Source organism: Zea mays, chromosome 6 (assembly GCF_902167145.1).
Source record: "Zea mays cultivar B73 chromosome 6, Zm-B73-REFERENCE-NAM-5.0, whole genome shotgun sequence".
Lineage (NCBI taxonomy): Eukaryota > Viridiplantae > Streptophyta > Magnoliopsida > Poales > Poaceae > Zea > Zea mays.
Genome location: NC_050101.1, coordinates 49,500,330 through 49,527,721, shown reverse-complemented (window position 1 = coordinate 49,527,721; position 27,392 = coordinate 49,500,330). Strand labels below are relative to the sequence as shown.

The 27,392-nt window shown below is 51.5% G+C and overlaps 1 protein-coding gene across 1 annotated transcript; it reads right to left on the bottom strand.

The window, feature by feature from the left end:
* Positions 1–202: 202 nt before the first annotated feature.
* LOC100381412 (uncharacterized) lies at positions 203–6,482 on the bottom strand. The gene is made up of 5 exons (NM_001361425.1): positions 5,850–6,482; positions 2,284–4,222; positions 2,052–2,198; positions 1,164–1,711; positions 203–738 (listed from the first exon to the last, which is right to left on the bottom strand). Exons 2-5 carry the CDS (start codon positions 4,210–4,212, stop codon positions 609–611), a joined length of 2,754 nt encoding a protein of 917 aa, NP_001348354.1. The 5' UTR covers positions 4,213–4,222; positions 5,850–6,482; the 3' UTR covers positions 203–608.
* Between the last annotated feature and the right edge of the window lie 20,910 nt (positions 6,483–27,392).

The window sequence follows — 27,392 nt, the reverse complement described above, 5'->3', positions numbered from 1 at the left end:
CTCTATTCTACTATTCAACTAAGTAAAATCGGCTCCATTCTGCTTGCTAAACACAGAATGGAATATATCATTCTGTTTGCCAAATACAGAAAAAATGGCTCTATCAAAAACTGATAAAAATGGCTCTATTATCAAAAGCTGATATGAAGCCACTTCATTCCCGTTGACTCCCTAACCACAGACCCTATATTTCGGCTTCCATAGCACAAACCACAAAAGCATAACAATTACATTGCTGCATGATAACTTTTACCATATATAAATGTCAACATACATAAGTAAGCATATCCGTGGAAAGGAAAGAGGAAAAATAGGCAGTCAAAGAACCTAACCTACCTTGCCTAGTGATGTTTGCTGACCTAAAACATGGTTTCACTTCTCGTGTATCATCGTCTATGTGACTATGTGCATTACACCAAAACAGACCGATAACATACATAGCCTAGCATTGTATCCAGCATTGTGTAGTGCCAACAAAATAATAATGGCCGCTGGCCTTTTGTCATCTCCCAGTATGTATGACCTGAATAGTTTGCTGCTGTTGAGTAGTGATGCTGCAGCCTTTGCAGTTTTTCTACAAGTTCCAAGATGACACAGGTCTCCTCAAGTTAATACGCAGACCGGGTTGAGGCTGCCGACGACACACGCTCAGAGCTCTTCACGTTGTATCGCTCATACACTTTTTCCCGGTTCTCATTCCACCAATTTTCCGCCTGATGTTCGCCAAAACGTCTTCGGCTGCAAAGGGCGAATTTTAAGAAAGGCGAGAACTCAGATAAATTAGACTTCGCGAAGAGATAATGGCTTGTCAACGTCAGTCAATACAATATTTGCTGCTACATGTAATGGAAAAGGTGCCTGCTAAGAGAATAATAATGCAGCCTTTATTTCTCTAAAAAAGAATGTGAAGTTTGAAACATTTTGTGTGTTCAAGAATTTAAAGACAAACACATTTTTAATTCTTGTTTGGCTGCATGCTCTGAAGTGCCCAGTTACCCAGTTACTGTATAGTGTCAGGAAAGGTGAAGTGATGTCAAGAGTGCCAATAAACAATAAAGCACCTAAAACAACACAATTGTCAAGATCTGTAAGCTGTATATGGAAAATGCAACTGGAAAGGGGATTAGTCCAGGAAACAGAAATAAAAATTATAGCTAGATCACCTGAAGCGAACCCTCTTCAGATCCCGGGTCCCATCACGAAGGGTTGTGAGTGTTATGTATACGCCAGGTTCGTATTGTTCGATCCATTCAGCCTGAACTTGGTTGCTTGGCAATGGTATTGTGCCTCGAGGCTTGTAGCCATCCTCGCCGCTTTGAAGGGACACAGCATCAACGTTCAGATTGTCATCCACTCTACTGCCTGCTGTCAGCATCTCATCACTGCTGCTGCGTGCTCTTCGACTAGGAAGCTCTGAATCGTGAGGAGCGGTAATTCTTAGGCTGTGAGTGCTGCAGTCACTGTGTTCACTCACATTGCCCAGTAATTTATGTTGTCCTGAGATTCCATTGCAATGCGACGATGGTCGTCCAGAGTTCAGACTATGTGCAATTGAAGCATTGAGCAACTCATTCCGTGTCTGGTGAATTCCATTCATGCTAGAGTAGCTAGCAGCATGTGAGTCAATGCCATTCGGATTATGTGATTGCTTTGTCTCATTGACATTATAGGCCCCGTGGTCTGGTGGTAATCTCTCAGCCATATCCTTGAGCTACACGAGTCAGAAAAAGGCACACGGCAATAAGGATTTAAACATTTGTTAAAACAACATACCTTCTCATGTATTTAGTTATCTTAAATATACAAGCGACTCCAGTTAATATTTAGCAGGTTCTTTGTAGGCTGTAGCAAATAAAGTTTGTAACAGCATACAGAAATAACACACACCCGGCACTGTTCTTCCCAGAAAGGAAAACAGGAATTTAACAAGACAATGTGTTATCTAGAAAGCGATTTTCAAACATTGAAAAACTTTACAAGTCGAGTATGTCGTTACTTGAGTCAGTAAAACATCACAGACCATGAGAAACTAGCAAAATGTTAGATTTTACCTGAGCGGTTAAAGATTTTATAACTTCTTTTGCAGCTTTGGATTTTGCAGATTCTTCGGCAACCAGTGTCATGGCCTCTAGTACTTTTTTTGCTGATTTTTGAAGCTCAAGTTCTTGAAGCTCACAGCGATTTCTCAGGTTATCAACCTAATAAATGGATAAAAATACTAATTGTTGCTACATGATAAACATAAAAAAGTAAAGGTTCTGCTTAATAACAAGGAATAAACACCTGTGCACGCAGTCTTTCAACTTCCTGATTTAAGAGCTCATTTGCTTTCACAATATTATCAGTAGCACTTTTTGAGAAAGAAAGACCATGGGCTGTTGGAACTGGTGTAGTAGAACGCGGTGGACTGGGCTTGCGAGAGAAAGGGGAAACAGCTCTTGAAGTAGTAACCGAGCGAGCTGCAGATATGTGTACCGCTCTCGGAGCTGATCTGTTCATGCCCAAGCCACCAGATAAAGCAATATCACTCAGCTGCAGGAGCGAACTAACTTGAGGATTCCGGAGAAACGATAGCCCATCAGTTTTCTTCCCTTGCCATGCTGCTTTGATATCCAAATTTCGAATCATTTCCATATTGCTAGGCAAACTAGCCTTTCCTACTTTAGCATCGCCATTGCTTTCAACAGGTTGATAGGGAACAGGATCTTTCCTCCGGTTAGCTGCATTAGGATCTGAGGCATTATTCAACTTCAAGAAACATGAATCACAAACACGGTAGGGTTTCCCAGGACTAGGAGCCAGTGATGCTCTCAAAGCCTTCCGCGAGGTGCAGGAATTACAATGGACAAGTCCACAATTATAGCAGTTGCGCCTCTTTCGTGTAAACCCAAATGGTTGTCGACATGAGGAGCACTGTGATTGGTCAGCTCCAGAAACCCATTTATATTGACAAATAGCAGCAGTGAAGTTTGCACCACAGGCTATGTACCTAACAGCTCTATCTTTCAAGGCTTCAACCAGTGTAGGCACCTTCCGATCCTCTGTATCTCCATGGCCCAATCTTCCATTAGCTCCCTTCCCCCATGTAAAAACTTCACTCCTATTTGTCAAAACTGCGACGTGGTAGGATCCACAGGCAATTTGGAGAACTTGTTCACCCACAATCTTGTCTTCAACTAAACATGGTATCCTTCCATCTGAATGAGGATTTCCAAGCTGACCATAAACAGCATTACCCATGCTCAATACTTGTCCAGAAGTTGTCAAGGCTACAGTAAGGCTGTGCCCACATGCCACCCTATAAAAATCATGATCAATAAGTGTAGCCACGCAAGTCGGCTTAAGTCGAGTTTCTTTGTCACCATGACCAAGTCGATGCTTGTCACCATCTCCCCATGTGAACAGCTTTCCAGCAGATAGCTTTACACTTGAACTGGACCGAGTGACAATAACCTCCACTATAGCTGCAGTGTGCCACACACCACATGCCACAGCAATTGTTTTCAACCCTGATAGTGACTCTACCTCCCTTGGGTAAGAAACACTTTTCAGATCTCCGTGACCTAATACACCAAATGAACCGTCCCCAAAGGTAAATAACTGGCCCATGGATGTTATCAAGGCTGTATGCCAGGTCCCACATGAAACATAAGCAACTTGAAGACCTTCCAGTGCTCCAGAAATCCTCTTAGGTATCCAGTGTCCTACATCATTGCCATGTCCGAGAAGGCCAACATTGTAAGTTCCATCTCCCCATGTATAAAGCTCACCCGTTGTTGTAACAGCACATGTATGAAATTCACCACAGGCAACAAAATCTACATTGGAAACTGTCAAAGACTCAACCAGACGTGGACGAACACAATCTTCTCGTGTTCCATGGCCAAGGCGGCCTCCAGAATCTTCACCCCATGTAAAAACCTCACCATTTTTCATGACCAATGCAGCATGCTTAACCCCACAATCTACATGATACACATCAAGAACTAAATTGGACTCCAATGGCTTCGGGAGGAGAATGTCAATCCTGCCAGTTGAACTAATAACAGTATCAGAACCAGTTCGTACTGAAGTATCGCAGACAACCTCACCCCATACATACACATCCCCTAATGAATCACATTCATCTTGTGCAGAACCATGGCTAGATGTACTTGGGGCGCTAGAAATGCTTGCTCTGAGAACATCTGAAGATGGCCCCTTCATGAGCATATTGTTGCATCTGATCACAATGCAACCATAAAGTTAGGAGAATAGTACCAATGTGGAAACAGAATCACAACTGCCAGTGATGTAGTGCAACAATGCCGAGTTGATGATAAAGGTGCTAGAACAAAGTGGACATGACAAATACATACACATATTTAACAGATATGCATAAAAACACTGCAGAAGAGCAAATTAGAGAACAGGTAAAACTTTATGCAAGAGAAAAAGGGCAGAAAGGTATGTGCACTTGATGATTACAGCACTATATTGGGTGTAAATAAGGATAACAAGTTTTCCCAGCAATATTTAGGGGGGAAATCCAAAACCATTATCAAATATAAACTGAAAGATCGATTTAGAATCAATTAACAATTATTCTGGTCTTCTGGATAGGAGTTGATCAGGCTCACACCATTCAATACCAGAACATATTATGAACAGACCACATTTAAATTCTACATTTTGATTAGATAAATCTGGTAGTGCCTATGACTCCATCGAAACTGGCCAAATAAAAAACACCGAAAGTATAACTATTACCACTAGTTACTGGACAGAAACCATAACTACAAGCGGACAAGATTTTTGTAAAAGGGATAAGTCTGCTAAATTTTTCACCTATACCGTGATGAAAATAGCTTCTCTGATATTTAAATGAAGTCACTCCTTGTAAGCAGACTTGATGGGCATCAGACAAGTTTTTTTTCCTTCTTCACATTTTTGTATATAAAAATTTAGATGACCATACAACGTATGCCAACAGATGAATTTATGCTGGCAACTTGAAATACTCCACTACATCCTTTTATTACCCCCAGGAGAACCATAATCTACACACCAACGACAGCCTAATAAAATCATGAGGGTGTGGGCGAGTAGCAACATGCCAACCGTCAGCTTCACACTGGTTATCTGTGTGAGCACTTCTGATGGCATCGTCTATTGACATGTAAATTCACACCACCTGGTGCAAGCTAGAAAACAAGATGTTGCAAACAGAGAAAACATTCCTCAGCCAAGTAGCTTAGCAGCACATTACCATCACAGCTAAAATCAGTGGTGAAGACCGAGAAATGCAGACCCGAACTGCATTCAGGCAACTTTCGTCCCAATGTTACCAAACAAAATCGGTATCAGGGGTGGCTGCAGTATGCAACTTTCCTACTCAAATTGCCAAGAAACATCAACACCAAAACCGCAGGGACTAGAAATCCGGAAAAACTACAAACTAGATTCTTCCAGAAATGCGAGAAGGAGCCTACCAGCACCAACTGACTAGGATGCGCAGAAAACACCAAAAAGAACCAAACTTTGCGCATGAACGAGAAAGGTTCGCGTACCATCACAGCTAAAATCAGTCGTGAAGACCGAGAAATGCAGACCCGAACTTAATTCAGGCAACTTTCGTCCCAACGTTGCAAACCAAATCGGTATCAGCGTGGCTGCAATATGCAACTTTCCTACTCAAATTGCCAAGGAACGTCAACACCAGAACCGCCGGGACTAGAAATCCGGAAAATTTACTAAGTAGATTCTTCCAGAAATGCGAGGAGCCTGCCGGCACCAACTGACTAGTAGGATGCGCAGAAAAACAGCGAAAAGAACCAAACTTTGCGCAGGAACAAGAAAGATTCGCGTACCACAAGCTCCTGGTGGAGACCAAGCGTCAGCTCTCCACGCGCCGAAGGCAGGAAGAGCTCTCCTGCCCCTGACGGCTTCCGCACTCCCTACAAGATGGGATCCACCCGGCCTCCGGCCGGAGCGCCGCCGGCCGGAGCGCCGCCGGAAACTGGGAGGCCGCCGGCTGGCGTGCACCGAGGATGGATGGAATCAATGGGCTTGCCAGCTCGGCTCTTCCCTCTCTCGCTTTCTCACCTTCTGTGCTGTTGATCACGGCGGATGGGCTCCCCCTGTTTGTTCTTTCCCTCTCGTCTCGTCTCTCTCTCTCTCTCTCTCTCTCTCTACGGCCCCTCTTCCATTAGGCCCCGTTTCAATCTCATGAGCTAAACTTTAGCTTCGTGCTAAACTTTAGCTATATGAATTGAAGTGCTAAAGTTTAGTTTCAATTATCACCATTAGCTCTCATGTTTAGATTATAAATGGCTAAAAGTAGCTAAAAAATAGCTGTTAAAGTTTATCTCGCGAGATTGGAACAGGGCACCCTGTTCCTGCTGCTTTCTTTCTCTTTTCGGGCACTCCGGCTCACCCGGCGGTGATGTCTGTACTCATCTCCCCACATGGCCATGCCCACGCCCATCTTGTTTGTGCTCATGCTTTGGACTCTTCACTGGGCTTTAACTTGTTTTCTAAGTGCTTGCTTGACCGTATCTGCTGGCCTGGCTTGTGACTTCTTACAAGTAGCCAGCTAGTCTTGGGGAACAATTCGTTTTTTATGGTGTTGCTATGATCGACTTGCTCCTCCTGTAAATGGAATTTTATTCCTGCGACGGGCACTAGGTCATGGGTTTGATTACTGTTGCTCAGATCTGGATGGATGGTCTTCCTCGCTCGCTGACAGAGTGACAGGCAGACACATATGCTTCTTTCTTCTGGAAAACTGTTGCATATTTGTACTGTTAGTATTTGGCATGATGTCAGTCTAATAATGATAATATCAACTCCAAGAGACTCTCTGAATCCCATCTAATCGCCTACAAATAGAGATTTTAATTAAAAAATATCATAAAATATATTTTTTAATTAGTTATCTAAATATAACAATCTTGATTTTTTGCTAGCCAAAGATAGAATGGATAGAAAACAATAACGACTAGACTACGTAGATTATAAATAAGATATCGAAAAACTCTTAGAGAGTTCAAATATATAGAAAATGATTTTTATACAAATAATTCTCTATATAATAATTTAGAGTGAGCTTTCGAAAAACTCTGGGATATGCTCTAAGATCTAGCGGCCTCTTCTTAGTATGTGAATTTGGAAAGGGAAAAGAAGAAATGGTAGTGCCATGTACTACTAGCTAGCAGCAGGAGTTAGTGATTGGATAATTTTGTTGAAACATAGAAGGATTAACAAATGCTTAATTAGCTATCTGACGAGGTGGTGCTGCTTTTGAGAAGATCAAGTTGGGAGACAGGTTAACAGATTACAGGATTCTAGGTTGGAAATGCAGAGCAAGAAACTTTCACCAACTGGAGTGTATAGTACTCCTTGCCAAACTTGACATAGAAGCATGTCTGCATAGTATACCACAACAGAACATCTCGTGATCTCAACAGTGGATATCAAATAACTTCTCCTTACTGGAGCTTGCAATGAATCTTACTCATGATGCATTTTGTCTCCCTGCATAAAAAAGGCGAATGTTTGCAAGCATAAACTAGGCAACAAGGAAATATTTCTTATGTTAGCCTTTTTTCAGGTTTTTTCACATAATTAATATAAACATTGGCATGATTTGTTTTCTGCTGCCCAGTGCACAAACTACTCCCATCCATTGAACAGTTGCTTGATAGAATGCTATCATAATTGGTCATTTAGAGTTGATGGTGGTGCCGACATATTGAGTGCATATTGACACAATTAGTTGAATGATGATATGACAGTGAAGTAGTTCTGTACTAATTGCAACACAAGTAATGTAATGACATGACATCTAATCTAATCAAATAATTAAGGTTTAGTAGTACTACACTACACACAGCCACATTCCCGGATCCCAATGTGCATTACCCATGTAAGATGCATTTTGATGGGATATCTTCGTACCACCTCTCAATATGAGTCACATGACATGTGGGACCATACCCCCACAACATGCCATTTACTAACTTGGTGGTAAAAAATACACTTCAGCATGGAATGTATGCAAATTTCTCATTCTTAGTGAAACTGATGTTTATTTAGTGCACGCAAGTTGTATATATTCAACTGGATAATGATGAATCTAGACATATATATAGAACACATACTAAATATCGCACAAATCCATTAGAAAAATAAAACGAACTTAATTTGGGATAGAGGGAGTATAATGTTGACTTTGCACTGAACAACAATGTATTGTAAATGGTAAAACTAACTAGAGGAGAAAGCTTAGTTAGGATACCATTTCCATACACTCCAACTTGGTGGATGGTAAAAGCGCTTGATGATGCATATTGTTTCTACAGTGTTTTTATCTTTATAGATTATAGCTGCAGCAGTCCAAACAACCGGCTTTAATCCGAAGCGTAAGCTGTAAGAGATCACTTCGTCCTTTAGTGTACTAAAAATGTCTTTCTTCACAGAGCATTAACAGAGTAGCATTAACAGAGGATAAATTAACGTTTGGCTTAAGCTAGTACTACATACGTTCTTGAATATTTATCGTCCGCTAGTTATTTTTTAACTAAAATACGTGTCGGGGACCATAATTAGGGGTACCCTCGAGACTCCTAATTCTCAGCTGGTAACCCCCGTCAGCATAAAGCTGCAAAGGCCTGATGGGTGCGATTAAGTCAGGGATCAGTCCATTCGAGCGACTCGATCACGCCTCGCCCAAGCCTAGCCTCGGACAAGGGCAGCCGACCCCGGAGGATTTCCGTCTCGCCCGAGGCCCCCCCTCCGACGGCGAACATGTTTCCGGCTCGCCCGAGGCCCTGCCTTCGCTAAGAAGCAACCCTGACTAAATCGCCGCACCGACCGACCAAATCGCAGGAGCATTTAATGCAAAGGTGGCCTGACACCTTTATCCTGACGCGCGCCCCCCGGCAGAGCCGAAGTGACCGTCGTCACTTCGCCGCTCCACTGACCGGCCTGACAGAAGGACAGCGCCGCCTGCGCCACTCCGACTGCAGTACCACTTGATAGAGTGAGACTGACACGCAGTCAGGCCCTGCCAAAGGCACCATAGGAAGCTTCGCTTCGCCCGACCCAGGGCTCGGACTCAGGCTAAGTCCCGGAAGACGGCGAACTCCGCTCCGCCCGACCCAGGGCCCGGACTCGGGCTCAGCCCCAGAAGACGACGAACTCCGCTTCGCCTGACCCCAGGGCTCGGACTCTGCCCTGGCCTCTGCCGACGACCTCCGCCTCGCCCGACCGAGGGCCTCGGCCATGGAAGACAGACACGACCTCGGCTTCGGAGGAGCCTCCGCATCGCCCAACCTAGGGCGCAGGCCAGCCACGTCAACAGGAAGCGCCATCATCACCCTACCCCGAGCTGACTCGGGCCGCAGGGAACAAGACCGGTGTCCCATCTGGCTAGCTCCGCCAGATAGGCAATGATGGCGCCCCGCATGCTCTGTGACGATGGCGGCTCTCAGCCCCCTTACGGAAGCAAGAGGACGTTAGCAAGGACCCAACCGCTCCGACAGCTGTCCCTCCGCCAGGCTCCATCGCTCCTCTGACGGCCACGACATCACACCAGCTGGGTGCCAAAACCTCTCCGGTTGCCACATCGGCATGTACTTAGGGCGCTAGCTCTCCCCCGCTAGACACGTAGCACTCTGCTACACCCCCCATTGTACACCTGGATCCTCTCCTTACGCCTATAAAAGGAAGGACCAGGGCCCTCTTAGGGAGGGTTGGCCGCGCGGGGACGAGGACGAGACAGGCGCTCTCTTGGGGCCGCTCGCTTCCCTCTCCCGCATGGATGCTTGTAACCCCCTACTGCAAGCGCACCCGACCTGGGCGCGGGACGAACACGAAGGCCGCGGGATTCCCACCTCTCTCACGCTGGTCTCCGGCCGCCTCGCTTCTCCCCCCTTCGCGCTCGCCCTCGCGCTCGACACATCTGGGCTGGGGCACGCAGCGACACTCACTCGTCGGCCCAAGGGACCCCCCGGTCTCGGAACGCCGACAGTTGGCGCGCCAGGTAGGGGCCTGTTGCGTGTTGACGAACAGCTTCCCGTCAAGCTCCAGATGGGCAGTCTCCAGCAACCTCTCCGACCCGGGACGGTGCTCCATTTCGGGAGTCTTGAGTTCATGTCCTTCGACTGCAGCTACGACATGATACTCCTTCCACCGCCGCGCGACAACGACAATGGCGGCCGACAGCCCGCCCGCCGGCGGCGGAATCGATGACGTCTTCCCCGCGTGGTGGAAGAACAACATTCGAGCTCGTCCCGCCTTCTTCCCCGCCGACGGAGGGGAAGGCAGGGCAACCAAGGCCAAGCAGGAGGCGGCGCCTCGTTGGCTGTCGAGCGAGTCGACAGCGCCGGCACCCCAACGAGGGGCACACCGGGTATCGACTTCGCGCCTGAGACGAAGACGAGCGTCGTCTCCCCGCGACACGCCAATCCCGAACAAGCGGACGACGCCAGCGCGCTCGTGGAGAGCTTGCTGGACGTCACCCTCGTACCTGAGACGACGGTGCAGTCAGTCCCCGACGTGACTTCATCACCGCTCGTCGACCAAGAGGTACCGACCGATTCCCATCCTACGTCATTTGGATTCAGCCTCAACCCGCCTAGCGACCTCGCTCTGGCGGACGCTCTCGTAGAGGCGAGTTCAAACCCTCTGGGGTTTTGCATGCGGTCGCCTTGGGACCGGCTGACGGACGTCTCGACCTACGGGCCCTCTGGGTCCGAGGAAGACGACGAGCCCAGCATCTGTTGGGATTTCTCTAGACTTGGCAACCCCAGTGCCATGCGGGGCTTCATGACCGCATGTGACTACTGCCTCTCCGACTGTTCCGACGGTAGCCGCAGCCTCGATGACGAGGACTGCGGCCCAAGCCGCGAATGTTTCCACGTCGATCTAGGGGGTCCCTCCGAAGGCAATCATCTCGGCATGCCGGAGGACGGTGATCTCCCTAGGCCGGTGCCCCGCGTTGACATCCCACGGGAGCTAGCTGTGGTCCCCGTTCAGGCGGGGGGCCATGACCCACAGCTCGAGCAGATCCGCGGGGTGCAGGCCAGGCTCGATGAGGGAACAGGAGCGCTTGAGCCGATCCGCCGGGACGTCGGGCAGGCATGGGCGGGCCAACCCCCGGCCGGAGAAATATGTCATCTGCCCCAGGGTTTCCAGCACCGCGTCGCCGACGACGCCAGGGTCAGGCCACCACCCGCATCTAGTGGGGTCGGCCAGAACCTGGCTGCAGTAGCGATGCTCCTCCGCGCGATGCCGGAGCCATCCACCACCGAGGGTCGGCGAATCCAGGGGGAGCTCAAGAATCTTCTGGAAGGCACCACGGTCCGACGGGCCGAGAGCTCTGCCTCCCGAAGGCAGGGATACCCCTCGGAACCTCATGCCGCGACTTCCCGATTCATGCGGGAAGCCTCGGTCTACACCGGGCGCACGCGCAACACCGCGCCTACGGCGCCGGGTCGCCTCGGCAACGAGCACCATCACCGCGACCGTCGGGCCCACCTCGACGAGAGGGTGCGCCGAGGCTACCACCCTAGGCGTGGGGGACGCTACGACAGCGGGGAGGATCGGAGTCCCTCGCCCGAACCGCCCGGTCTGCAGGCCTTCAGCCGGGCCATCCGATGGGCACCGTTCCCGACCCGGTTCCGACCCCCGACTACTATCGCAAAGTACTCGGGGGAGACGAGACCGGAACTGTGGCTCGCGGACTACCGTCTAGCCTGCCAACTAGGTGGAACGGACGACGACAACCTCATCATCCGCAACCTCCCCCTGTTCCTCTCCGACACCGCTCGCGCCTGGTTGGAGCACCTGCCTCCGGGGCAGATCTCCAACTGGGACGACCTAGTCCAAGCCTTCGCCGGCAATTTCCAGGGCACATACGTGCGCCCCGGGAATTCCTGGGACCTCCGAAGCTGCCGACAGCAGCCGGGAGAGTCCCTCCGGGACTACATCCGGTGATTCTCGAAGCAGCGCACCGAGCTGCCCAACATCACCGACTCGGATGTCATCGGCGCGTTCCTCGCCGGCACCACCTGCTGCGACCTGGTGAGCAAGTTGGGTCGCAAGACCCCCACCAGGGCGAGCGAGCTGATGGACATCGCCACCAAGTTCGCCTCCGGCCAGGAGGCGGTCGAGGCTATCTTCCGAAAGGACAAGCAGCCCCAGGGCCGCCCCATCGGAAGATGCTCCCGAGGCGTCAACTCAGCCGGTGCCAAGAAGAAAGGCAAGAAGAAGTCGCAAGCGAAACGCGACGCCGCCGACACGGACCTTGTCGCCGCCGCCGAGTACAAGAACCCTCGGAAACCCCCCGGAGGTGCCAACCTCTTCGACAAGATGCTCAAGGAGCCGTGCCCCTATCATCAGGGGCCCGTCAAGCACACCCTTGAGGAGTGCGTCATGCTTCGGCGCCACTTCCACAGGGCCGGGCCACCCGCGGAGGGTGGCAGGGCCCGCGACGACGACAAGAAGGAAGATCACCAAGCAGGAGAGTTCCCCGAGGTCCGCGACTGCTTCATGAGCTACCTTGGGCATGCGGCGAATGCCTCGGCTCGGCATCGCAAGCAAGAGCGCCGGGAGGTCTGCTCGGTGAAGGTGGCGGTGCCAGTCTACCTAGACTGGTCCGACAAGCCCATCACCTTCAACCGATCCGACCATCCCAACCACGTGCCGAGCCCGGGGAAATACCCGCTCGTCGTCGACCCCGTCATCGGCGACGTCAGGCTCACCAAAGTCCTTATGGACGGAGGCAGCAGCCTCAACATCATCTATGCCGAGACCCTCGGGCTCCTGCGCGTCGATCTGTCCTCCGTCCGAGCAGGCGCTGCGCCCTTCCACGGGATCATTCCCGGGAAGCGCGTCCAGCCCCTCGGACGACTCGACCTTCCCGTCTGCTTCGGAACGCCCTCCAACTTCCAAAGGGAGACCCTGACGTTCGAGGTGGTCGGGTTCCGAGGAACCTACCACGTGGTACTGGGAAGGCCATGCTACGCGAAGTTCATGGCCGTCCCCAACTACACCTACCTGAAGCTCAAGATGCCGGGCCCCAACGGGGTCATCACCGTCGGCCCCACGTACAAGCACGCGTTCGAATGCGACGTGGAGTGCATGGAGTACGCCGAGGCCCTCATCGCCGACCTGGAAAGCCTCTCCAAAGAGGTGCCAGACGTGAAGCGCCATGCCGGCAACTTCGAGCCAGTGGAGACGGTCAAGGCCGTCCCCCTCGACCCCAGCGGCGACGCCTCCAAGCAGATCCAGATCGGCTCCGGGCTCGACCCCAAATAGGAAGCAGTGCTCGTCGACTTTCTCCGCGCGAACGCCGACGTCTTCGCGTGGAGTCCCTCAGACATGCCCGGCATACCAAGGGATGTCGCCGAGCACTCGCTGGATATTCGGGCCGGAGCCCGACCCGTCAAGCAGCCTCTGCGCCGATTCGACGAGGAGAAGCGCAGAGTGATAGGCGAGGAGATCCACAAGCTAATGGCAGCAGGGTTCATCAGAGAGGTATTCCATCCCGAATGGCTTGCCAACCCCGTGCTTGTGAGAAAGAAAGGGGGGAAATGGCAGATGTGTGTAGACTACACTGGTCTCAACAAAGCATGTCCGAAGGTTCCCTACCCTCTGCCTCGCATCGATCAAATCGTGGATTCCACTGCTGGGTGCGAAACCCTGTCTTTCCTCGATGCCTACTCAGGGTATCATCAAATCAGGATGAAAGAGTCCGACCAGCTCGCGACTTCTTTCATCACGCCCTTCGGCATGTACTGCTATGTCACCATGCCGTTTGGCTTGAGGAATGCGGGTGCGACGTACCAGCGGTGCATGAACCATGTGTTCGGCGAACACATTGGCCGCACGGTCGAGGCCTACGTCGATGACATCGTAGTCAAGACGAGGAAGGCTTCCGACCTCCTTTCCGACCTTGAAGTGACATTCCGATGCCTCAAGGCGAAAGGCGTCAAGCTCAATCCCGAGAAGTGTGTCTTCGGGGTGCCCCGAGGCATGCTCTTGGGGTTCATCGTCTCCGAGCGGGGCATCGAAGCCAACCCAGAGAAGATCGCAGCCATCACCAGCATGGGGCCCATCAAGGACTTAAAAGGCGTACAGAGGGTCATGGGATGTCTCGCGGCTCTGAGCCGCTTCATCTCACGCCTCGGCGAAAGAGGTCTGCCTCTGTACCGCCTCTTAAGGAAGGCCGAGTGCTTCACTTGGACCCCTGAGGCCGAGGAAGCTCTCGGGAACCTGAAGGCGCTCCTCACAAAGGCGCCTATCTTGGTGCCTCCAGCTGCCGGAGAAGCCCTCTTGGTCTACGTCGCCGCGACCACTCAGGTGGTTAGCGCCGCGATTGTGGTCGAGAGGCAAGAAGAGGGGCATGCATTGCCCGTTCAGAGGCCAGTTTACTTCGTCAGCGAAGTACTGTCCGAAACCAAGATCCGCAACCCACAAGTTCAGAAGCTGTTGTACGCAGTGTGATGTAGCTGAGGTGCCCGATCTTTCGGCGAGTAGAGATAATTCCGATTTGGCGGAAGATGACCCTTGCGGTCCGACTACGACGAGCAAGCCCGAGGCGCCAATGCAATCGCTGAACCAACTCCTTGTGGTTACCGACCTTGCTGATGCGAGATCGGCCTGATCACGAAGATCGTTTCCTGTGCGCAATCGAAGAACGAACAAGAAAAATATGCAAGCAATCTAATCTATTACTCGAGGGTGGAGTTCTGAATACACGAAGACAGCGCAGATTTGCGCGTGTTCGAGAGTAGCTAAAGCTAACGTAAAACAAAACTCGAAAATAAAGGAGGCGCAGCTCCTGCATAAATAGAGGGGGCGCAGCCCCTAGGGCGGCCAACCCTAGGTCATCCACTATGGGCCGCAGTTGGGCTGGTCGTCTATTCTTCTGGGCCCTCATTCTTCAGTAGCATGACGAAGTTAAGATCTCTGGCACGGGCCCGAGTGATTGGCCCAGCTAATGAAGGAAGTGGCGCTTGATGTGGAGGTGCTGCTGGTGTAGTCGTACTCATAGTGATGTCCTCATCATCCTCGCCTTCTTGAAGTGAAGTCGTCCTCGACGACAACTCCTCATCCTCGGCCATATATGGTTTCAAATCTGCAACATTAAAACTAGTGGAAACACCAAATTCCACAGGCAGGTCAAGGATATAAGCATTATCATTAATCTTTGTTAGCACCTTAAAAGGACCAGCAGCACGAGGCATTAATTTAGAACGGCGCAAAGTAGGAAACCGATCCTTTCTCAAGTGCAACCAAACCATATCACCTGGCTCAAAAGTAACATGTTTTCTTCCTTTACTACCAGCAACCTGATTTTTTGCATTAGTAGCAGCAATGTTCTGTTTCGTTTGTTCATGTATGGTAATCATTTGTTCAACATGTGCAACAACATCTATATGTGGGGCGTTCGCAGCATTAAGTGAAATCAAATCAATAGGTGCCCTAGGGATGTAACCATAAACAATCTGGAAAGGGCACATCTTTGTAGAAGAATGTGTGGCATGATTGTAAGCAAATTCAACATGAGGCAAGCAATCCTCCCAACATCTCAAATTCTTGTCTAAAACAGCCCTAAGCATGGTAGATAAAGTTCTATTTACTACCTCAGTTTGTCCATCAGTCTGAGGGTGACAAGTAGTGCTAAACAACAATTTAGTTCCCAATTTATTCCAAAGAGATCTCCAAAAATGGCTTAGAAACTTAGCATCGCGATCAGAGACTATTGTTTTTGGAATACCAAGTAAACGAATAATTTCTCTAAAGAACAATTCAGCAACAATGCTAGCATCATCAGTTTTATGACAAGGTATAAAGTGAGCCATTTTAGAGAATCTATCAACAACCACAAAAATACTATCCCTTCCCTTCTTAGTTCTAGGCAAGCCCAAAACAAAGTCCATAGAGATATCAAGCCAAGGAGAAGAAGGGACAGGCAAAGGCATATACAAACCATGGTTGTTCAACCGTGACTTAGCTTTCTGACAAGTAGTGCAGCGTGCAACAAGGCGCTCAACATCAGCGCGCATCCGAGGCCAAAAGAAGTGGGCAGCCAACACCTCATGCGTTTTGTAGACGCCAAAATGCCCCATGAGACCGCCTCCATGCGCCTCCTGTAACAACAAAAGACGAACCGAACTAGCTGGAACACACAGCTTGTTAGCGCGAAACAGGAACCCATCCTGTATGTGAAATTTGCCCCATGGTATCCCATTAATACAATGGCCGAAAGCATCTTTAAAATCAGCATCGTCAACATATTGATCCTTCACAGTGTCCAAACCAAAGATTTTAAAATCTAATTGTGACAGCATGGTATAGCGACGAGACAAAGCATCAGCAATAACATTGTCCTTCCCGTTCTTGTGTTTAATAATGTAAGGAAAGGACTCAATGAATTCGACCCATTTAGCATGACGACGGTTCAGATTTGTTTGGGTACGAATATGTTTTAAAGCCTCATGATCAGAATGAATTATGAACTCACGATGCCAAAGATAGTGCTGCCATGTATGCAAAGTGTGCACTAAAGCGTAAAGCTCCTTATCATAAGTAGAATATTTCAGACTAGCACCGCTTAATTTTTCACTAAAATAAGCAACTGGTTTTCCTTCTTGTAACAAAACAGCACCTAGCCCAATACCGCTAGCATCGCATTCAAGCTCAAAAACTTTATTAAAATCAGGCAATTGCAATAGGGGAGCTTGGGTTAACTTATCTTTCAAAGTGCTGAACGCTACCTCCTGCGAATCACTCCAAGCAAACGACACATCTTTCTTTGTAAGCTCATGTAGAGGCGCTGCAATGGAGCTAAAATCACGAACAAATCTGCGGTACAAACCGGCAAGTCCAAGAAAGCTCCGAATTTGTGTGACCGTCATTGGTGTAGGCCACTCCCGAATGGCAGCAATCTTGCTGCTATCCACCTCAATGCCCTGTGGAGTAACCACATAACCAAGAAACGAGACACGTTGCGTGCAAAATGTGCACTTTTCCATGTTACCAAACAAGCGAGCAGCACGCAAAGCATCAAAAACAGCACGCAAATGTTCTAAATGCTCCTCTATAGACTTGCTGTAAATAAGGATATCATCGAAATAAACAACAACAAACAAACCTATGAAGGCCCGTAGAACTTCGTTCATTAAACGCATAAAGGTGCTGGGAGCATTAGTCAATCCAAATGGCATAACCAACCATTCATATAAACCAAATTTCGTTTTAAAAGCCGTTTTCCATTCATCACCGAGTTTCATTCTAATCTGATGGTAACCGCTACGCAAATCAACCTTAGAGAAAATAACGGTACCACTAAGCTCATCTAACATATCATCAAGGCGTGGAATAGGATATCGATAACGAACTGTGATGTTATTAATAGCACGACAATCTATGCACATTCGCCATGACCCATCTTTCTTTGGAACGAGTAAAACAGGAACCGAGCAAGGGCTAAGAGACTCACGAATGTAACCCTTATCAAGCAGCGTCTGCACCTGGCGCTGGATCTCCTTCGTCTCCTCTGGATTTGTACGGTACGGGGCGCGGTTCGGAAGAGAAACGCTGGGGATGAGATCGATCTGATGCTCAATGCCACGGAGGGGAGGAAGACCCGGTGGTAAGTCCGTAGGATAAACATCAGCATACTCCTGCAAAAGGTTAACAACAGCAGGGGGTATATCCAAAGACGGTGCATCATCAAGCAGAACAAGCATGCGCGAGCATACAAGTGCATAACAGGGCATATGAGCTTCATGGAGATCATCAAAATCAGCACGTGTAGCAAGTAAACAGGAGAGTGCAACTTGATTTCAGATTTAATAGGTGCGGCTGATGTCGATTTGACTTGTTGTGCAGTTTTAGCAGCCCTAGTAAGATCATCTTTCAAAATTTGGTCAGGGGTCATTGGATGTATAATTATTTTCTGGCCTTTAAACATGAAAGAATAATGATTTGAACGACCATGATGTAAACTATCAGTATCATATTGCCAAGGTCGACCCAATAACAAAGAGCATGCTTCCATAGGAATAACATCGCAATCAGCATAATCAGAATAAGAACCCAGCGAAAAGGGGACACGTACCGAACGTGTTACCTTTATTTTACCACCATCATTAAGCCATTGAATGTGATACTGATGTGGATGTGTGCGAGTGGGCAAGGATAATTTCTCTACCAACGCTGTACTTGCCAAATTGTTGCAGCTGCCACTATCGATGATGATGCGAATCGACCGTTCGTGCACGACGCCCTTGGTATGGAATAGAGTGTGTCGCTGATTTTTTTCGGCCTGGGCAACCTGTGTGCTGAGAACACGCTGCACAACAAGACTCTCATACCTATCGGCGTCGATGGGATCAACGTGGACTTCCTCATTTTCTGCATGGTTAGTGGCAATCATAGCATGACCAGTTTCCTCAGAATCACTGGCTGAAGAGTACTCACCATTGTCACGTATAAGCAAGGTACGCTTGTTTGGGCAGTCCCGAATCATGTGCCCAAACCCTCTGCAACGATGGCACTGAATATCCCGTGTACGTCCTGTGGAAGAAGCGGCGCCTTTGGCAGGGGGCGCCACTGGCTTGGTCGTCCCTGTGCGCGATGTAGTGCTAGGCATAGAAGGTGCAGGGCTGGAAGGAGTTGAGCTGTGTGTTGGACCCCGGCCTGCAAAAGATTTAGTATATGTCTTTGATCGTCGTCCCTGCACTTCACGTTCAGCTTTGCAAGCATATTCAAACAATGTGGTTATATCAAAATAATCCTTATAATCAAGTATATCCTGAATTTCCCTGTTCAAACCACCACGAAAACGCGCCATAGCAGCGTCATCTGACTCAACCAAACCACAACGAAGCATACCCTTTTGTAACTCCTGGTAATATTCCTCAACAGATAGTGAACCTTGTTGAAAACGCTGCATTTTGTTAAGCAAATCACGAGCATAATAGGAAGGAACAAATCTGTGGCGCATGGGAGTTTTTAACTGGGTCCAAGTAATGACACTGTTAATGGGAAGTTTTTGTTTATACTCACGCCACCAAATTAAAGCAAAATCAGTAAATTCACTAATGGCAGCCTTCACTTGGCTATTAGCAGGAATATCATGGCATGAAAATTTCTGTTCTACCTCCAATTCCCAATCAAGATATGCAGCAGGATCATATTTACCATTAAAAGATGGAATTTTAAATTTAATCTTAGAAAATAAGTCATTAGGGGGATGTCGAACCACACGACGTGCACGACCACGGCGATCTCCATCGTCCAGCTCAGTGTCACTGTCGTATTCCTGCTCCATCTTTGTGGTCAATGCATCAAGGCGTGCCAGGATGGTGTCGAGTGTGGTGCGAGTCGCCGTTTGAGCAAGGTCAAGTTGGTTGAAACGCTCGGTCGTCGAAGTGATCGTTGAATCAAGCCGTTCATGCATCGTCCTAATGTCAGCAGCAAGTCCATCAACTTGTCCCCGTACTTCCTGCAACTGGGCATCCACCATGTCGTGTGCTCCTGCCATAGTTAGCGCAAACACCAAAACACCAAAAGGAGAAAAAACCAACGACAAAAACAGGGGTGTACTGCTCACAAGGCGCTCACACTAGTGCTGTTATCAAGTTCTTATCCGTTCTTACCAAGCCACAGTGGTGAACTGCAACCAACAGGTGGAACCGGTGAAAGATTGGATGAGTGATTGCCTGGAGAAACAGAAACCTTCTCGTCGTAGAAATATGTGGAGTTTTGGGTAGGCTGCACTCAAGTCAAGGATTAGCACGATCAAACAATAATGCAAAGTTGAATTATAGTGCAAAACACAAAACTATATTGCTGGCCACAAGTGTAAAGGACGGATGGAACTAGCAGAATGGCAGTACCGTAAATATTGTACTAGTGATGCCAAAAAGGCACTAGTAGGAATCACAAGTGATTTTGTTTTTCTTTTTTGTATGATTTTTTTGATATTTTTCTCAGCACAAGAAGCAACAAAATAGGAGCTACACGAAGTTTCACCTAAAACAGAAATCAGATGTGGTCTATAGAAAATCAGGAAGTTCTCTGAAAAGCGTGCGAGAACTTTGACAAATTTTTTTCTTTATTTTCCTGAATTTTTTTGACAATTTTGTCGAACCCCAAACAGACCGTAGGTGTGTTTGGCCGGACTCAGAATGGTGTCGACAAGCTCCTGTAAAAATTTCAGATTTTTTGGACACCCGAGCGAAAAGTTATGCCCGTTTTACGGAAGGTACCTCAAGTTATGTGTTAAAAACGACCGGGATGAAACAACCGTATCCTTTCTCCTTCGTTTTCTTTTTTTTGTTTCTGTTTTTTTTTGAGTAACCGAAGGAGAAAAACAAGGAAGCGGTTGTTGACTCGGTTTGTTTTTTTTCTGTTTTTTTTTCGTAACCGAAGGAGAAAAACAAGGAAACGGCCGTTGACTCGGTTTGTTTTTTTCTGTTTTCTTTTTGACGTAACCGAAGGAGAAAAACAAGGAGACGATGTTGACTCAGTTTGTGGCGTGATCAAACGGGAGATGGTGGCGGCGCTAGGGTTTGAATGGTGGAAGAACACAATGCAACCAGCAACAAGGAAACGCGAAAGCACACAAATTCAACAATGCAGATTATTGAAAGAAAGTGCGAGGCTCAAAAGGGTGCTGGGATAAGATCTAACCTGAATTTTTATGTGGTTTTGTGGACTGTAGGAAAAAAAACGCTCGATAAACTCACCGATCAACCTGGAAATCTGATACCAATTGATGTAGCTGAGGTGCCCGATCTTTCGGCGAGTAGAGATAATTCCGATTTGGCGGAAGATGACCCTTGCGATCCGACTACGACGAGCAAGCCCGAGGCGCCAATGCAATCGCTGAACCAACTCCCTGTGGTTACCGACCTTGCTGATGCGAGATCAGCCTGATCACGAAGATCGTTTCCTGTGCGCAATCGAAGAACGAACAAGAAAAAGATGCGAGCAATCTAATCTATTACTCGAGGGTGGAGTTCTGAATACACGAAGACAGTGCAGATTTGCGCGTGTTCGAGAGTAGCTAAAGCTAACGTAAAACAAAACTCGAAAATAAAGGAGGCGCAGCTCCTGCATAAATAGAGGGGGCGCAGCCCCTAGGGCGGCCAACCCTAGGTCGTCCACTATGGGCCGCAGTTGGGCTGGTCGTCTATTCTTCTGGGCCCTCATTCTTCAGTAGCATGACGAAGTTAAGATCTCTGGCACAGGCCCGAGTGATTGGCCCAGCTAATGAAGGAAGTGGCGCTTGATGTGGAGGTGCTGCTGGTGTAGTCGTACTCATAGTGATGTCCTCATCACAGTGATCCTGACGCGGCGGAAGCTGCGACACTACTTCGAGTCTCATCCGGTAACTGTGGTGTCATCCTTCCCCCTGGGGGAGATCATCCAGTGCCGAGAGGCCTCGGGTAGGATCGCAAAGTGGGCGGTGGAAATCATGGGCGAGACAATCTCATTTGCCCCTCGGAAGGCCATCAAGTCCCAGGTCTTGGCGGACTTCGTAGCCGAATGGGTCGACACCCAGCTACCGACGGCTCCGATCCAACCGGAGCTCTGGACCATGTTTTTCGACGGGTCGCTGATGAAGACGGGAGCCGGTGTGGGCCTACTCTTCATCTCGCCCCTCAGGAAACACCTACGCTATGTGCTACGCCTCCATTTCCCGGCGTCCAACAATGTGGCTGAGTATGAGGCTCTGGTCAACGGGTTGCGGATCGCCATCGAGCTAGGGGTCCGGCGCCTCGACGCCCGCGGTTACTCGCAGCTCGTCATCGACCAAGTCATGAAGAACTCCCACTGCCGCGACCCGAAGATGGAGGCCTACTGCGATGAGGTTCGGCGCCTGGAAGACAAGTTCTACGGGCTCGAGCTTAACCACATCGCTCGGCGCTACAACGAGACTGCGGACGAGCTGGCTAAAATAGCCTCGGGGCGAACAACGGTTCCCCCGGACGTCTTCTCCCGGGATCTGCATCAACCCTCCATCAAGATCGACGACACGCCTGAGCCTGGGGCGCCCTCGGCCCAGTCCGAGGTACCCTCGGCCTAGCCCGAGGTACCCTCGGCGCAGCCCGAGGCACCCTCAGCTCGGCCGGAGGCGCCCTCGGTTCAGCCCGAGGTACCCTCGGCCTCCGAGGATGAGGCACTGCGCATCGAGGAGGAGCGAAGCGGGGCCACGCCTGGTCGAAACTGGCAGACCCCGTACCTGCAATATCTCCACCAAGGAGAGCTACCCCTCGACCGAGCCGAGGCTCGGCGGGTGGCGCGACGCGCCAAGTCGTTCGTCTTGCTGGGCGATGAGAAGGAGCTCTACCACTGCAGCCCCTCAGGCATCCTCCAGCGGTGCATCTCCGTCACCAAAGGTCAGGAACTCCTGCGAGAGATACACTCGGGGGCTTGCGGCCATCACGCAGCGCCTCGAGCCCTTGTCGGGAATGCTTTCCGACAAGGCTTCTACTGGCCAACGGCGGTGGCTGACGCCACTAGAATTGTCCGCACCTGCGAAGGGTGTCAATTCTATGCGAAGCAGACCCACCTGCCCGCTCAGGCTCTGCAGACGATACCCATCACCTGGCCCTTTGCTGTGTGGGGTCTGGACCTCGTCGGCCCCTTGCAGAAGGCGCCCGGGGGCTACACGCACCTGCTGGTCGCCATCGACAAATTCTCCAAGTGGATCGAGGTCCGACCTCTGAATAGCATCAGGTCCGAGCAGGCGGTGGCGTTCTTCACCAACATCATCCATCGCTTCGGGGTCCCGAACTCCATCATCACCGACAACGGCACCCAGTTCACCGGCAGAAAGTTCTTGGACTTCTGCGAGGATCACCACATCCGGGTGGACTGGGCCGCCGTGGCTCATCCCATGTCAAATGGGCAAGTAGAGCGTGCCAACGACATGATTCTACAAGGGCTCAAGCCTCGGATTTACAACGACCTCAACAAGTTCGGCAAGCGATGGATGAAGGAACTCCCCTCGGTGGTCTGGAGCCTGAGGACAACACCGAGCCGAGCCACGGGCTTCATGCCGTTCTTCCTAGTCTACGGGGCCGAGGCCGTCTTGCCCACAGACCTGGAATACGGCTCCCCGAGGACGAGGGCCTACAGCGATCAAAGCAACCAAGCTAGCCGAGAAGACTCGCTGGACCAGCTGGAAGAGGCTCGGGACAAGGCCTTACTACACTCGGCGCGGTACCAGCAGTCCCTGCGACGCTACCACGCCCGAGGGGTCCGGCCCCGAGACCTCCAGGTGGGCGACCTGGTGCTTCAGCTGCGACAAGACGCCCGAGGGAGGCACAAGCTCACGCCCCCCTGGGAGGGACCGTTCGTCATCGCCAAGGTTCTGAAGCCCGGAACGTACAAGCTGGCCAACAGTCAAGGCGAGGTCTACGGCAACGCTTGGAACATCCAACAGCTACGTCGCTTCTACCCTTAAGATGTTTTCAAGTTGTTCATATACCTCGCATACACGCAAAGTTTAGTCATCAAGGAAGGGTCGGCCTCGCCTCGGCAAAGCCCGACCCTCCCTCGGGGGCTAAAAGGGGGGGGGGAACCCCCTCTGCGTTGAAATTTTCCTCGAAAAAAGATCTCTTCTGCCAGAATATCTTTCGTGCTTTTTGACTACTTCGAAAAGTGGATCATGAAAACGACGGAGTACACGTAAGCAGCCAAGGCTGACCGAGCCGAGGGACTCCTACGCCTCCGGGATACGGATACCTCACTCATCACCTTCTGCGATAAGTAACTCGCGTTCGGATAAAGTGATTCCGCGGACCGAACAAGTCTTCACGTTCGGAAGCTCTTCTGCCGAAGCGATCCTTCGAGCCTTCTCGACTGAGTCGGTGACAGAGCCTCATGGACGGGTGAAAGTGCGCGTAAGCGGCAAGGCCGACCGAGCCGAGGGACTCCCACGCCTCCGGGATACAGATACCTCACTCATCACCTTCCGCGAGAAGCAACTCTCGCTCGCACAAACATCCCTGTTACCGACAAAAAAGTCCAGATACTCGAAACAAGAGGAAAAGAGACGCAGCTTTACAACACAGCGAGGGTGTGTGTTCTGGCCTCGGCGGCCGCAGAAGGCACACACTACAAGACACTCTGATCCTGCAGACTTGGGTCTCGACGGTGGAAGGGGGCAGTAACACCCTCGGCATCGACGACACCTTCGGCGAGGTCCGACCTAGCCTCGGACGGCGACGCGGTCCGAGGATCTCTGCTCTAAAGGACGACGTCATCGCCACGCCCGGGCAATCGCTGTCAGGGTCTTCTCCAGGAATCCGGCCCGAGCAGGCGGCTCAGCCGGTCGCCCCAGGGCCTCGGCCAGCCGTCCTCAGAGGGCGCCAGCCCGACCCGAGGCTTCGGCTGGTCAACTCCAGCATCGGTCCCGCCAACGGACGACCCGGCTAGGCTCCGACCAACCAGGTTTCATTTTCGAGCCAACTCTGCCCCTGTTCATGCTGATATCGCTACCCCTGGCCTCGGCTCATCGAAGAGCGGCCGAGGGGTCCCTTTAACTAAGCTAGAGAAGCCTCAGACAACAAGGCCGACCGAGCCGAGGGACTCCTACGCCTCCGGGATACGGATGCCTCACTCGTCACCTAGACACGGGGCGACTCACGCTTGGTGAAGCGGTTCAGGCAACCAACAGGCGAGTCTTAGTGCTCGAAAATGAGGAAAAAACACGGCTCCGTGCCAAAATTACATACATGTTCAGGCCTCGACAGCCATAATGAACAAAAAACACTGGCATTCAAAGTGCCATTACAAACGGAACTCCGGTTCCCCCTCCGCAGGTACGAACAACCCCACTCCATGGGGGAGGGCCTGCGGAGCAACAGAAGACCGACGAACGGCGCGCCGTGGCCTGCTCCAGCAGCAGCAACGACGACGACTTCTGCTCCGGGGGGCCGAACAGCGGCAGCACTGACCTCAGGGTGGGTGCTGCTGCCAGGAGGCCCCCGTCCGTGCCCAAACTTGTGAGGCAAGGACGGGTAGAAGGCCGTAGAGTTGGAGGTCGGTCCGTGGGCAGCCCTGGCTATCTCGTCGGCGGAATAACCTCTTCCAGCTGCCGTGGCAGACGCCGGCGCCGCGAGCGGCTCCGAAGCCACTCGCGTCCGAGAGCCAGGCACGGTGCAGCTGCCGGCGCCACGGACGACGACCGCCCTTCCCTCTGATAACTGAGTGAAGGAGCGGGCCACCGCCCACGCAGGGGCCGACCCCAACTCGGCACACTCCCCTCCCCAGCCCTGGTGATGAAAATCCTTGAGGCTGAGGGAGGGGCAGAGGCCGCAGCCCGGCTCGCTTTCCCCCACCATCAAGCTGGAGGTCACCATCTTGGATGACCGCCGGCGGAGGGGTGCAGCCGGGCTGCATGATGAAAATCCTTGAAGCCGAACGATGGCTGAAAGGTACCAACTCCCACGGAGTTGCGTTCCTCCAACGATGAGGCGGAAAGACGGCGGGTATCCCCCATCCGGGGGCTTGGAAGGTGGAAAGACACGATGCATGAGGGAGCGCGAAGAAATGGTCTACTTCCAAGGGGGTCACCCTCCTTTTAAAGGCGACTATCCCTACTTGCGTCCCCAGCCGTCACGAGCTAAGTCTTCTCCAACACGCTCCAAGGCCCTTCCCTGCGGCGCGGGGGCTGGGTCCCGCATGTCATGCAAGCCGGCTCAGAGCAGAAGAAGCCAAACCGCCGCGCGCGGTGCACACGACCGCCCAGCGGTTACAAGTGACCCTCCACTTTTGCCCAGACCAACGGGCGAAAGGGGCGGGCAGCCATGCAGGAGGCATGCAACCGTGCCAAGTGGACGCGCTTCTCCGACTCCCGACACGCCCAGCATGGAGGCCCAGGCCCACGCGTCACACAACCGGAGAGCCGGATGCTTCACGCAAGCAACTGCACCGCCACTTGCGCCACCACCGCGCCTCCTCGATTGCGGAACTAATACTGCGACTCGAGGCGACCCAGCGCACGACCAGGCAGCGCCAGCCTGGCGCGGCGGTCAATGCGGCCAAAAGTGGGCCGGCAGTAATGACGGTGGCAGGCGGGCGGGAGCAGCGGTCACGTCGTCAGCCAAGCTCACGTCCCATCCGGGGGCAGCAAGAGAACCCCCTCTCACGGCGTGAAGACAACGCGCCCGTGATCCGTTCCTCGAACAGCTCGCGCACGCGCAACGGCCGCCCCGCTAACCACTCGCCCCGTCGCATTAACTCTGCGGCGGGACAGGCGGCGCCTCTGGCAGGAGAAGCGGGCGACGCTTCGCCTTCGCCGTAATAACCGCGCCAAAAAAGGTACGCCGCGTCGTTCGATTTCGTATCCTTTTCCTTTTTTCCTCTTTCTCTCTCTTGCAACAGGGACCGGGAAAGGGGGATACCCCGAAAAGGATCCTTCCCCGTGAAGGAACCAGGCTCCGAGCCTCCCTACTGATCAGAGGTTCGAAGGCTACCCCCCCGAAGGGTTCGACAGCCGCCTCAGATCGCGTGGGCCCTACACCCACTACTGGTCAGAGGTTCGAAGGCCGGCCCCCCGAAGGGTTCCACGGCCGCCTCAGGCTACTCGGGCTCCGCGCCCATTACCGATCAGGGGTTCGAAGGCTGGCCCCCGAAGGGTTCACAGCCGCCTCAGACGCCGAGCGAGGGATGACCATGGGTACGTTCGATACATAACCAAGGCTCGGGCTGCGCTCCCGAGGTACCCTAGGACATTTCCGAGACCAGCGGGAGCGATCTTGTAACGGAATCCCATCAGAGGGAGGCATCGATCCCTCGGACCCCGTCGCCAGGGGACCGGGTCCGGCAGATCACCCGTAGGTACTTTTGGGCGTGCCTCTGGGCCCCTGGCCGACCCCTAACGAACGGGGCACGGACGTCCACTCGGATTACCCGCTTGCAGCTCACCGGAGACACCATGTTCGGCGCCCATCGAGGGCAACATGGCGCTCTCCCCCCTCCTCCTTGCGGAAAGGCGACGCATGGGCGTATGTAAAAAAGCCGAGTCTGTCCCTGATCGCCCTCTCGCCCTGTGCAGAGGCTCGGGGGCAGCTCTCGCAAACCCGGCTCCGGCCGAACCGTTGACAGCGTCAACATACCAGCCCGAGAACTTGGGACCCGACCGTACACCCGGGCTACGACCAGCTCGCATGAGGGAACAACCAGACCAGCCGAAGCATTACGCGAGGCATTAAGACCTCGAAGGAGTGAAACCACTCCTCCGAGGCCTCGAGGGCTACACCCGGCGGGTGCGTTCGCGCGCACCCACCGGAACAAAATGCAACCGAGAAAGGCTGGTCCCCTTGCAAAAAAGTGCGACGAAAGCCTCCAAGCGAGTGCTAACACTCCCTTCGAGGCTC

Bases quoted from the DNA above. Each gene is read 5' to 3' on its own strand.
- LOC100381412 (NM_001361425.1), bottom strand. From the start codon at position 4,212: ATGCTCATGAAGGGGCCATCTTCAGATGTTCTCAGAGCAAGCATTTCT. The intron at 1,712-2,051 runs GTAAAATCTAAC...TGACTCGTGTAG, and splicing joins TAAAATCTTTAACCGCTCAG to CTCAAGGATATGGCTGAGAG. The intron at 739-1,163 runs GTGATCTAGCTA...CGCCCTTTGCAG, and splicing joins CTGAAGAGGGTTCGCTTCAG to CCGAAGACGTTTTGGCGAAC.